At 40.0% G+C, this 12,095-nt stretch overlaps 2 protein-coding genes across 4 annotated transcripts; both read left to right on the top strand.

Annotated features, from left to right (window-relative positions):
- Positions 1–1,427: 1,427 nt before the first annotated feature.
- On the top strand, positions 1,428–3,959 carry LOC133728410 (putative F-box/FBD/LRR-repeat protein At4g13965). The gene is made up of 2 exons (XM_062155827.1): positions 1,428–3,138; positions 3,411–3,959. Exons 1-2 carry the CDS (start codon positions 2,248–2,250, stop codon positions 3,921–3,923), a joined length of 1,404 nt encoding a protein of 467 aa, XP_062011811.1. The 5' UTR covers positions 1,428–2,247; the 3' UTR covers positions 3,924–3,959.
- A 617-nt stretch (positions 3,960–4,576) lies between these two features.
- Positions 4,577–7,125, top strand: LOC133728412 (putative F-box/FBD/LRR-repeat protein At4g13965). 3 transcript variants are annotated; one of them, XM_062155830.1, is made up of 3 exons: positions 4,577–4,701; positions 5,165–6,062; positions 6,324–7,125. In XM_062155830.1, the coding sequence occupies exons 2-3, from the start codon at positions 5,172–5,174 to the stop codon at positions 6,822–6,824; spliced, it is 1,392 nt and encodes a 463-aa protein (XP_062011814.1). In that variant the 5' UTR covers positions 4,577–4,701; positions 5,165–5,171; the 3' UTR covers positions 6,825–7,125. The 3 variants fall into 3 exon arrangements, with proteins under 3 accessions (XP_062011814.1, XP_062011815.1, XP_062011813.1); XM_062155831.1 differs by having other exon boundaries at positions 4,671–4,701; positions 5,091–6,062; XM_062155829.1 differs by having other exon boundaries at positions 4,671–4,701; positions 5,086–6,062.
- The last annotated feature ends 4,970 nt before the right edge of the window (positions 7,126–12,095 follow it).

Raw genomic sequence — 12,095 nt, 5'->3', positions numbered from 1 at the left:
CAGTGTAAATGTAACAGTAACCGTAACCGTAACCGTAACCGAGACCGGTGATATGATCACCTAGGAGAGGTGATTCGCTCACCAGGAGTTCGAAAGTAACCGAGGGTGTCAGAAACTCGAAAATTAGCAATCGAACTCCTAAGAACCAGAACCAATACCAAATCAATATGAGTAGTTGTCTTGGATCCAAGATTCTGATTTGTGTGTCACCCGGGTCCCAAATACGGATCCAAATTCGCCCCGAAACAGAGTTCGAAGCGGATGCCTCGGAATCAACAAAAGCCCAATCCCAATCAGAGCAGCTCTGGGCACCCAACCTATTGGAAACCCAAGAACAGGCCCAGTTGAGACTACTCTGGACACCCAGGTGACTGGGCATCCCCCCGGATCGGACTGCCACGCTGCCATCTCCTCCGGAAGCAAAACGTAGTGCTGCCTTCGCCTGAGAGAAGAAAGCAAACCGGAGGGAGAAACCCAGCAACGGTGGACTCCACCGGCGCCACCCGTACCTTGCTGCCAGACCACCAGAACACCAGGATTGACCACCACTAGAAGAAGGAGAGGCCTGCGAACCTAGTATGATAGAAGCCATCTGCAGAGAACCACCAGCCCAGACCGACCTAGGAAACCAGATCGGACCCAGCTAGCAATCACCTCCGGATGCCTTCAACCTCCCAAATCGGATTGCATCCCAACCTCCTCTGTCACCGGCAACCACCGCCAAGCCTGCCCGGCCACCATCACAGTAACATCTCATCCCCTGCGAAAAAGAATAAATAGATCCAGGATCCCAAATTCGAATTGCTGCCCACAAATCCATTCTGGAGAAAGCTCTCCTCCAGCGAATATCTCTCAAGCAATCGGACTCTAGAAAAGACTTCCTGTTAGCACCACAAAAGTCCGAGAAGCACTCCAAAAAACGGATTCCACAACCCACAGGTTGAACAGAGGGGAAGCACGACCTCGAGGAGGGCGATAGACAGGCTTCACGAGGAGAAGGAGACTCATCGGAGGCCAAGGTTCGCGACGAGCCAAACCCTAAAGCTAGGGTTTGCCGCCGCCAGAGAGATCCGTTCTCTTTCTTGAGATGAAGACATTGCTGCCGAGTGTAAAAGAATTTGGTAACCACATTAATTCATATATCGTCAATTTACTTGGGTATCTTACGTCAAGTTTTTGTTAAAATAAAGAGTATTATGTCACTTTGAATGACAATGTATGGCTAAACATAAAATTAAATTACAGTTTTTTTTTTTACAGCATAGTATGAGAGTCCAGTTCTTCTATTACACCACTTTGGCGCCAAAGTAAAAGCATAGCTAGCGGTTATAGCGGGGGTAAAGATGAGTACGAAATAAAATAAGAGGTAAAGAGGCAGAAACTTTGGAATATTAACCCAGTGCCCTGGAGGACTCTCATTCGCCAGATGTTCGGTGTTACAGTCGCATAGACACGTGTAAGCGCTGCAGTTTAGACTATAGAGCTCGCTCTTCTTCTACTTCACAATTTCACTTAATTTTCAGAGGATCAGAGCTCTCATGATTCACTAACACTCGGTCTTTGAGTTCTTCTGGGTCACATTAATCAGGTTCTTGTCTTCCTTTTGTTTTGAGTTCCTTAGCATGCATCTATGTATTTTTTTTTTTTGACAACTATGCATCTATGCATCTATGTATTTGATTACCAAAAAAAAAAAAAAAAAACTGTGCAAAACGATAAAGGAATGGGAAATTCAAGTTGAATTCTTTTTCATCATTATGTATGAAATTGTAATCTTAGTGTTTGTTACCATTGATGAACTGTTGCAGAGAGAATAATGTCTAGATATGTGAAGATACATTTGGTGAGATTGATATTATATTTACATTTTGTGATTATGGAGAGGTCTTACAATTAATTTTTGGGCGTTTTATATTTTTCAGACGAGTATATAACTATATATATGTATTTAATTTCCTGTGCTTCATTAGCATTTTTTTTGTACCTATCAGACTGTAAATTAAGCGTTCCTTTACATTTGGTGATGCATCAGACCTTAAATGGATAGTTCTTACAAATAACTTTTGGGCGCTTTTTATTGTTCAAACGAGTATAGATGTATTTTCCTGTACTTCACTGCTTCCAGCTTCTATGTAGCTGAAGTAAAACAAGTGTTTATCTCTGAACTTTTCATGGAGTTGAAATCTTCGAGTTTGTAAGTTGGGACTTGACAATGTTTTTTCCTTTTTATAAACCATCAGGGTACAAATGGATTTGGATTCTAAGAGACAAGCAATAGCTGAAGATAGGATCAGTGCATTACCAGATGCAATTCTATGTCACATACTTTCCTACTTTGAACCGGAATATAGAAAATGTGCTGTCCGAACCTGCATTTTGTCCAAAAGGTGGAAGAACATATGGCCTTATGTTCTCAATCTCTACTTAAACTATGAAGATTTCTCCTCCTCTGCTGATTTTATAGCATTTGTTGACCGTGCACTTCTCATTCGTGACTCATTATCCATTCAAAAGTTTCATCTTCATTTCAACGGTTGTCAAGCTGAGGATTTCCCACGCATTGGTAGTTGGATTCGCAGTGCCATCAGGTGTAAGGTTATAGAACTATATCTTTCTGTTGATTCAGATAGAGAAGATATGTTTGAGTTGCCTGAAAGCCTTTTGACTTGCGAAACACTCATGGTTTGGAAGCTCTGGTCAAATTACATTATCAAAATTCCTAAAGCAGGGTGTTACCCAAGTCTCAAGTCTTTAGATGTTGAGTTTATGTATCCTAGTCTCTTCAATCCAGATAATGATGTGATGGATTTTTCTCAGTTCCCTGCCCTTGAATATTTGAGGATCAATGGATATCTTGGAATCAAAAGTTTTAATTTCATCATTTCTGTGCCTGAATTGAAGACGTTAAGGATAAGTCTCTCCCAGGAAAATGGTCGTTATAATGTACACAATTTTTATATTAATGCCCCACAGCTTGAAAGGCTTGATGTCCAGGAGGACTTTTTGTCAAATTATGTCTTTGTGAATACAACATCCCTAGTGGAGGCCAATATTCATTCCTCTGCGAAACGTGCAAGAAAGTTTCTGGCTGGAATTTCCAGTGTTAAATGTCTGACTATTTCATCTTCTTTCTCTGTGGTAAGTATACAACTATATACTAGTTCTACTTGTTTCTTGGAATATATATATATATATATATATATATATATATATATATATATATATATATATAAGGTTGGGTGGAAAGGATTGCAGAATGTAAAGAAACTGGTGGTTGGAAGAGAAAAAAATAATGCATGATATTCTTCCAACTATATACTACCACCTTTCTGTTCAATTTTCCATCATGATTGGAATAGTGTAATACTATTGATATTTTTATGTTTGATTAATACTTTACTTTTATGAAGGCTTGTTCTGCGGCTGCTTTTGATAATTTGCGTGAGTTGAAGGTGGTTCTTGAGATGGACTATTTTAAGTGGAGTTTACTGACCAAGGTGCTGGGGAAATTATCTAATCTAGAGTCCCTTGTGGTGGAACATGAGAGATATGAGACGCCCTGCCATCATGGAGATTCTGAATTGGTGATTGAACTTGATGAGTGTAAAGAAGCTAAAGAAGTTTTTGCAGACGTGCTGCGTTGGAGTCCACCAGAGTTTGTGCCGAACTGTTTGCTGTCACACCTCAAGACCATCTGCATAAAGGGGTTCAAGGGAAAGGGATTCTTTGGATATCAAGATGAGAAGGAAGTGGTTAAGTACTTGTTAAAGAATGGCCAAGTTTTGCAGAGGATGACTATTTATTCTCCTGGTCTTTCTAGGAGTGCAGAAGAGGCGTTGCATGAGGAATTTTCAACTCTTGAAAGGGATTCAAACACTTGTCAAATTGAGCTCGTCACAGAGATTGCTTGTTGGTGTCCGTGATGAAGCCATACTGTTATCAAAGTTGTAAGATGCAATGTAAACTATGATCATGATGGTTGTTTAAAGATGTTTATCGGAGTTGAATCTGTTTGTTTATTGCGAATATTCTGCTTTAGTGCCACCCTTATATCTGAACAGATTTGTATATGCTGAAGCATATCTGTTGGCTTCATTTCCCAAATTAGTTAAAATTATGGAAGAAGTCTGGAAGCTGAAAATTCCAAAAATGATTGAATTGGAATCGGAACACTTATCTGTCCGACTTGAAGACCTATGAAAGATAATAAATACTGAGGTTTGGGCCCATACTAGCCTCATACTCATGCAATAATAAATACTGAGGTTTGGGCCCATACTAGCCTCATACTTATGCGATGCTATCGCATGTGTTATCAATGAATGAAAGAAGAATATAAAAGTTAACTCTTATTTTGTAATGGAACAGTTCTTTTCGTGCCTATGTAAAAGGCAATATATATGGGCTTCTGTTTGCACTGGGTTTGGGCCCATATGGCCTGAAGGATGGTAGCGGTTAAAGATTGTTGTTGCCAAACAAAGTAAAAACAAAAAAAAGGGGAAATTATTTCAAAAAAAAAGGGGAAATTGGGAACTTTGGAACTTTAACCCAGTGCTTGGAAGGCTCCCATTCGTTAGAAGTTCGGTGTTACAGTACAGAGACACGTGGAAGCGGTGCCTTGGAATATAAAGAGCGCTCTTCTTGTTCTCAGTACTCAGATTTTGTGTTCTTGTGGGATGATTAACCAGAAACCCTGATCAGGTACTTTGCTTCCTAATCTTTTGAGTTCCTTACCATCTTCTATCTGTTTTGGTTACTAAGAAAACTAAGAAAAACGAAAAAAAGGAATAGGAAATTCAAGTGGAGCTCTTTTTCATCGTTTTATGTATGGATAAATAGTAAATTTGTACTCTTAGTTTTTGTTTCCATAATTCCATTGATGAAATGTTGTGGAGAAAATAGGATATAATGTCTAGATATGCTGTTTATACTTTACAGACCCTTAGTTGAAAATAAGTTGAGAGGCTCTACATTTTTTTTTAATTGAAATGTACAGTGGAATATAGATGTATTTTAGTGTTCTTCATTGCTTCAGTTTCTATGTATCTGAAACAGATCATGTGTTTCTATGTGTGATTTTCATAGAGAAGCTTCTGGAGCTCCTCATGTTGTAAGGAGTTGGAAGTTGACATTTTTTTTTTTTCCCTTTTTTTAAACCATCAAGAGTACAAATGGATTCGGAGTCTAAGAGACCAGCAATAGCTGAAGATAGAATCAGTGCATTACCGGATGCAGTTCTATGTCACATTCTGTCCTGCCTCCAACCAGAATTTAGAAAGTGTGCTGTCAGTACCAGCATTTTGTCCAAAAGGTGGAAGAACATATGGGCTTATGTTCCTAATCTCTACTTCGACAATCATGATTTCCCCTCCTCAGCTGATTTCATAGCGTTTGTTGATCGTGCTCTTCAGATTCGTAACTCGTCCGCGATTCAAAAATTCCATCTCCATTTCGATGGTTGTCAAGCTGAGGATTTCTGTCATATTGATGATTGGATCAGCACTGCCGTCAAGTGTAATGTGGTGGAACTAGATCTTTCAGTCAATCCACATGGAGAAGAGATGTTTGAGTTGCCTGAAAGCCTGTTGACTTGTGGAACTCTCATGGTTTGGAAGCTGTGGTCAAATCCTTTAATAAACATTCCTAAAGCAGGGTGTTACCCAAGTCTAAAAGAACTCCATCTTAAATTTATGTATCCTGATCTCTTAAATCCGGAAAATGACTTCATGGATTTTTCTCAGTTCCCTGTGCTTGAATACTTGTGGATCGATGGATATCTTGGATTCAAAAGTTTTACTTTCATCATCTCTGGGCCTGAATTGAAGACTTTAAGGATAAATGCAAAGAGTGAAAATGATATTCGTGTAGCACACGTTTTTTATATTAATGCTCCAAAGCTTGAAAGGCTTGATGTCCAAGATGATTTTCTGTCACATTATACCTTTGTGAATACAAGATCTCTAGTCGAAGCCAATGTTCGTGCCTATCCTAAACGGGCAACCGAGTTTCTGGCAGGAATTTCCAGTGTTAAATGTTTGGCTATTTCATCTCCTTTCCTTAGGGTAAGTATACACTAGTTGACTTGTTCCCTTGGATTATCTATTATGTTTGATTGGGAGGATTATAGCAACTAAAGAAACATGTGGTTGGAAGACGGTAGTTAGGGTGATCTCTCTTTTATCATCCCCATTTTCTTTTCTTTTTTCACAATTTTGTTTTTGTTTTCCTCCCTTCTTTTCTATTCATGATTGGAAATGATAGAAGTTGGATTTGCAATTGTATAGCATGAGTTTCCGTTTGATTGATACTTTACTTTTATGAAGGCTTGTTCTGTGGCTGCTTTTGATAATCTGCGTGAGCTGAAGGTGGTTCTCGAGATGGACTATTTTAAGTGGAGTTTGCTGACCAAGGTGCTGGGGATATTATCTAATCTAGAGTCCCTTGTGGTGGAACATGAGAGATATGAGCCCCCCTGCTATCGTGGAGATTCCGAATTGGTTATTAGACTTGAAGAGTGTCAAGAAAGTAAAGAAGTTTTTGCAGACGTGCTGCGTTGGAGTCCACCAGAGTTTGTGCCCAACTGTTTGCTGTCACACCTCAAGACCATCTGCATAAAGGGATTCAAGGGAAGCCGATCCTTTGGATATCGAGACGAGAAGGAAGTGATTAAGTACTTGTTAAAGAATGGCCAAGTTTTGCAGAAAATGACTATTTATTCTCCAGGTCTTTCTAGAGGGGCAGAGAAGAAGTTAGACAAGGAACTTTCAGTGCTTGAATGGGGTTCAAAGACTTGTCAAGTTGAAGTTATCACGAAGGTAGTTTGACGGTGTCGGTTTTAGATGGAAACTGTTATGAAGTCGTATTAGCACCGTCTTTGTTGATGATGCAATGTAAAATATGATGCTTGTGAAAAATGTAAAATATGGTGTTTGTGAAAAATGTGGTGTGTCATAAACTGATGATGCATCATCTTAGTTGATGATGCAATGTAAAATAAGGTGCTGCTTTTGTGTTTGAAGGATTATGTTATATAAGTTGTAAAAGTGTCATCTTTGTTGATGATGCAATGTAAACTTTGATGCTTGTGTAAAGTTGTTTATGAAAGGTGAATATGTTTGTTTGGCTTCTCTATAACTTTACCGACGATTTGATCCTGTCTTGAGAGATTTGTACATGGGTGGAGTTTCATGCTAGCAATTTAAAATCTGTTGATTCATCACCTGATATTACATTAGTCTAAATTTCTTTTCATTTTTGCAGTTACTTTTGTGTATCATAGACTGATAGACCAGACTCTAAATCCCTTTCCCTCTCAAATCCAATATAGTTGTTGGTTAACTAAACCACTATATATTATTCAGATTGGTGTCAGATAATGGTAGACTTGTGGAGGCAAGTGTACCACACTGATCTACAAGGAATGCAAGAAAAGAAGTCTACTACTGCATGGACTAGGAATGCAAGAAAAAAAAAGTCTGCATGGAGCTAGTCCGCGTATAGCGCTTAGTGCATGTTGGGATTGCTACATGATTTTAAATAAAAAATAAAAAATATATATAAAGAAAAAAACCCCGAGTACTAGACTCTGGGTGACTGGGTCCATATAAACTCTCCAAGCCTGTTAGTGATTTACCAAAAATTTCTTTTGTGGGTTAGAGGGAATATGCAATATTGAAGATAAATTTCATCACACCAACATCGTTTTTTTTTTTTGAACACGGGGGGTGTCAGTCCATTGAAGTAAAGTAGGAAACATTACAAGAGATGACTCACCCGGACTCCGGGCAACGACAGAAAGAGTCATGAATGAAAAACCTAAGACAAACCTAGACTAATCAAACATAATGAATCCATGAGATGAAGCTCAAGTGCTGTAGAAACATAGTTCGACACTACTAGAATGGTCCCCGACCAAAGACAAAAGACCATTCCAATTTATTCATGTTCCCATCGACTTCCCCTATTCGAGGGCACCCATGGGAGTGCATTCCTCAGACTCAGTACCTTTGCCAGAAGACATGTGAACCTCCCTATCAGTAAGGGTGGGTGTTCCTGCAGCCAAAACCGAGCTGCCTTCACCAGAGGAAGGATTGTCCACTGCCTTAAAACTCCTCTTCCTGCGAGGTTTTGGATCCTCAGAAATCAGCTTCTTAGGTTTCAAACCCACAGGTTTTGGATTATTCTTACGCCCAGGAGGACGTCCCAATTTAACCTTCTTTGCCGGAGAAACTAAGATAACCCCGTGCTTACTCTTCAGGGCCAATTCAGGTTCAAAACCAAGATCAACGGCCTCCACCTGAGGAGCCTGCTCAACTGTCTTCTTACGCTTAGAATATTGCATGAGGGCCGTAGAGGCCGTTCTCTTCTTCCCACTGAGAGATGGGACCACTACAGCAGCTTGCATGGGCGCACTGGCCCCCTGAACCGGAGATGGGATTTTGGACAGTTGGGCCGCCAGAGCGGAGACAGAGAAACGTTGGAGTGAAGTCGACTTTGCCACGGAAGTAAACAGATTAGGCGCTGTGGACTGAGCCAAAACCTCCGCAAGACTAGGAGCAGCAGACCCCACCAAGCTAGGGTTAGGGTTGGCGCCAACGGAGACCTGCAGCGCTGCCGGAGGGCCACCGCAACCCGACCGCTGATGTTCCATCATACCACAGACCCGGCAGAATCCAACGAGCCTCTCATAGCGGAACCTTACCGTCGCAGATGCCCCAGAGGTGAAATCAAAGGTGGATGGAGGGAAAACCTGTTTCACCGGAGACGACAAAACATGACGGATACGAACCCTAGCCGTCGTGCCCTTACGAATCCCAGCTTTATCCAGATGCACGATCTCCCCTAAGGTAGCGCCAATGAGCGCCACAGCGCCCTCAGTAACTAGGGCCGGCGGTAGACCCATAATCTCCACCCATACTGGAAAAGAAGAGATCGGCACTTGCGCCGGATCTTTCAAACTATCGAACTCAGCCATAGCCAGCGCCCACTTTCCAAAAAACCACGGCCCTCCCTCAACCGTCCTTTGACGATCCTCTGGGTTTGAAAATTGAAAGACAAATCGGTCCTTGACTGCTCGTGCAGAGAGACGATTGCCAAGCCCCCATAAGGAGGTCATAGTCCCCAAGAAAGCCTTGGGATCAGCCCGACGCTTGGCCGTAACGGAGAGCAGTCTCCCCACCGCGAAGTGATGAGAAGACACAGCAGCAGCACCAGCCGGACCAAAGGATGTCCGGCCATCTTCAGAGATCGCCAAAGCGGCTGCCAGACGAGCGGTAACGTGATCAACCATGGTGGAAGAGAGGAGGATGCCAAGAGAAGAAGATGCGAAGAAGCCCTAGCCAGAAACCCTAGCAGAGCAAACCCTAGCACCGTAAAACTCTCCTTTATATCTTGATAATAATTAAGTTCTACTTCACAAGATAACATCGTTTTTGTTTATTTACCATAAACTTGAAAGTATGTTTATAATGTGATGAAAATTAATTGCAAAACAAATGTCTTCTCGAAGTCATGCTATCCTTGGTTTTGAAGTAAGTCAACATACCAAGACCGATAGAAAAATGTTTGCATCAAATAAAATAAAATAAAAGAGTAGACTTATTCTCAAAAAAAAAAAAAAAAAAAGAGTAGAGCATTTTGGAAGCAGTAACCCTGGGCTTTGGGCCGACTACGAAACTGGGCTATGGGCCTGTAGCCCAAAATGAAAAACCCGCATAGGTAAAAAGAGGTACCAAGTGAAGATCGACAAATGCAAAGATTGTGAGAGCAAGCAGCCCCCTCTCGACTGCAGGGTGCTCTTCCTTTCACTGAGACTGATATTTCTCTGGGTTTCCTAATCAGGTACTGTTTTTCTTAGCTTTTGAGTTCCTATATTACCACCTGTGTTTGGTTACCTAGAAAACTGAGCAAAACGAACAAAAGTTGAACTCTTTAATATATGCAGAGAAATGCAATATCCATTTCTATTTCCATTGATAAACTGTTCTAGTAGTAATGGGATTGTTGAGAATATATACATCCCACATAGGAAAAATGGGACCTTCTCTATGAGTTTATAAGGGTTTGGGCCACTCCATCTATTACCAATTGGTTTTGGATGTGAACCCCAGATTACTTTATCATGGTATCAGAGATAGATTATCCCACGTGTGCATGTCTCACAGCCACACGGGCTTCACGTCATCCAAAGTTGTTTACGTGTATGGCTTGAAAATTCGCCACACGTGCAGGGGCGTGTTGAGAATATATATACATCCCACAATGGGAAAAAGTATTTGGGTCACTCCATCTATATTCCAGTTGCCCGAGCTCCTTAGCACTTGCAGCACACTAAGAGTGTGTTTGGATGAGGAAAAAAATGATGCAATTTAATTGAAAGTGAGGATTTCATAATTCCTAAAAACCAATTCCCTTGTTTGGCATTATCAGATTGGTAATTTTAAATTTCTTTGTGGAAAAAAAACGAAGGAATTCGTTATTTAAATTCCTCACTTCAATTTCCACCAAAATAGGTGTCATTTACGAATTCTTTTGCAGTATTCAATTTTTATTTCCAAAACAAGACTTTTTTCTATTTTATCTTTTTATTTGTTTTAAACTTTCTTAATTTATTACACATTTCAAATCCTAAATAGATGCAACCAAACAATAGAAATTGCAATTAATGAAATTTTAAATTGATGGAGTTAAAGATTCCATCATTTATAAATTTCTACGGATTTTATAATTTTCTCATCCAAACGCACTCTAAGGGTTTTGAAGCTGCGGTCAAATTTTATTATCAACATTCCTATTCCTGCATCAAAGTGTTTTACAAGTCTCAAGAGACTCCATATTACATTTGATCATCCTAGAGACTATTTTCCTGATCGTGACTCGTTTTTTTATTTTTCTTACTTCCCTTTGCTTGAACGTTTGACTATAGGTGGATCTTTTGGAGATGATGGTTTTAATTTCCATATATACTTGCCTGAACTCAAGACTTTAAGGATACGTCTAGACCCTGCATATTTTGATCGTGAAGCCCACATTTTTCATATTAATGCCCCGAAGCTTGAAAAGTTTACTGTCACTGAGAGTGTTTTATCAAATTATACTTTCGAGAATGCAAAATCCCTAGTCGAGGCCAAAATTCTTGTTAACTACGAGTCTGTTTTTGAGGATGATGATGAACAAGATGCATCTGCTAACCGTTCAACTAAGCTTCTGGCATGAATTTCCACTGTTAAATATCTGTGTCTTTCACATCCGTTTTCTAAGGTAAGTATACAGCAACACTACTTAGCTTGTTGATTGCATTATATATCGTCTTTCGGAGAGGATATAGGAAGGCAAGAAACTGGTGGTTGGAAGAGGAGGCAAGATAAGCGTTGCATTGGTGAAGAAACAAATTGGGGAGTGGGGAGCTGAATAGATGGAATGAATGAAAAAAACTAGATAGTAATTAGGTTTTTGCTATGGAAAGGGAGTATAAAATACAAAATTGTAAATGCTTGAAAAGGTTTGTATCCCTTGCATCATCCCATTTCCTTTGTATTATCTTGTCTTTTGTAGTTTTGTTTATCATTCTCACTGTTTTTCCTGTTGTAACAAACTTTCTGTTTATGATTACCCCTTTTTCCCATTATTTAAATGCATAAACAAATGTTTCATCTATGCATCAGTTTCTTCATGACTAATACTGATCTTTCATGAAGGTTTGTTCTGTGGCTGCTTTTGATAATTTGCACGAGTTGACACTTCTTCTTGATGAGGACTATTCTGAATGGAGTATGCTAACCAAGTTGCTCGAGAAATCTTCCAATCTAGAATCTCTTGTGTTGGAACATGAGAAAGATTATCCTCGCTCTAATGGTCAAGATGAATCACGTTTAGTGGCTACATATAAAGGGGGTTTCGATTACATAGAAGTGCCGCATTGGAGTCCACCGAAGTCTCTGCCCACCGGTTTTCTGTCACACCTGAAGACCATCTGCATAAAGGGATTCAAGGGAAAGGGATTTTTTGGATATCAAAATGAGAAGGAGCTTTTAAAATATCTGTTTAAAGACTGGTCAAGTTTTGCAGAAGATGATTATATATACTTCTGGTCTTTC

The sequence above is a fragment of the Rosa rugosa genome, chromosome 2, assembly GCF_958449725.1.
Source record: "Rosa rugosa chromosome 2, drRosRugo1.1, whole genome shotgun sequence".
NCBI classification, from domain to species: Eukaryota; Viridiplantae; Streptophyta; class Magnoliopsida; order Rosales; family Rosaceae; genus Rosa; species Rosa rugosa.
Note: the sequence above shows the minus strand (reverse complement) of the source record. Positions and strands in the feature narration are given on the sequence as shown.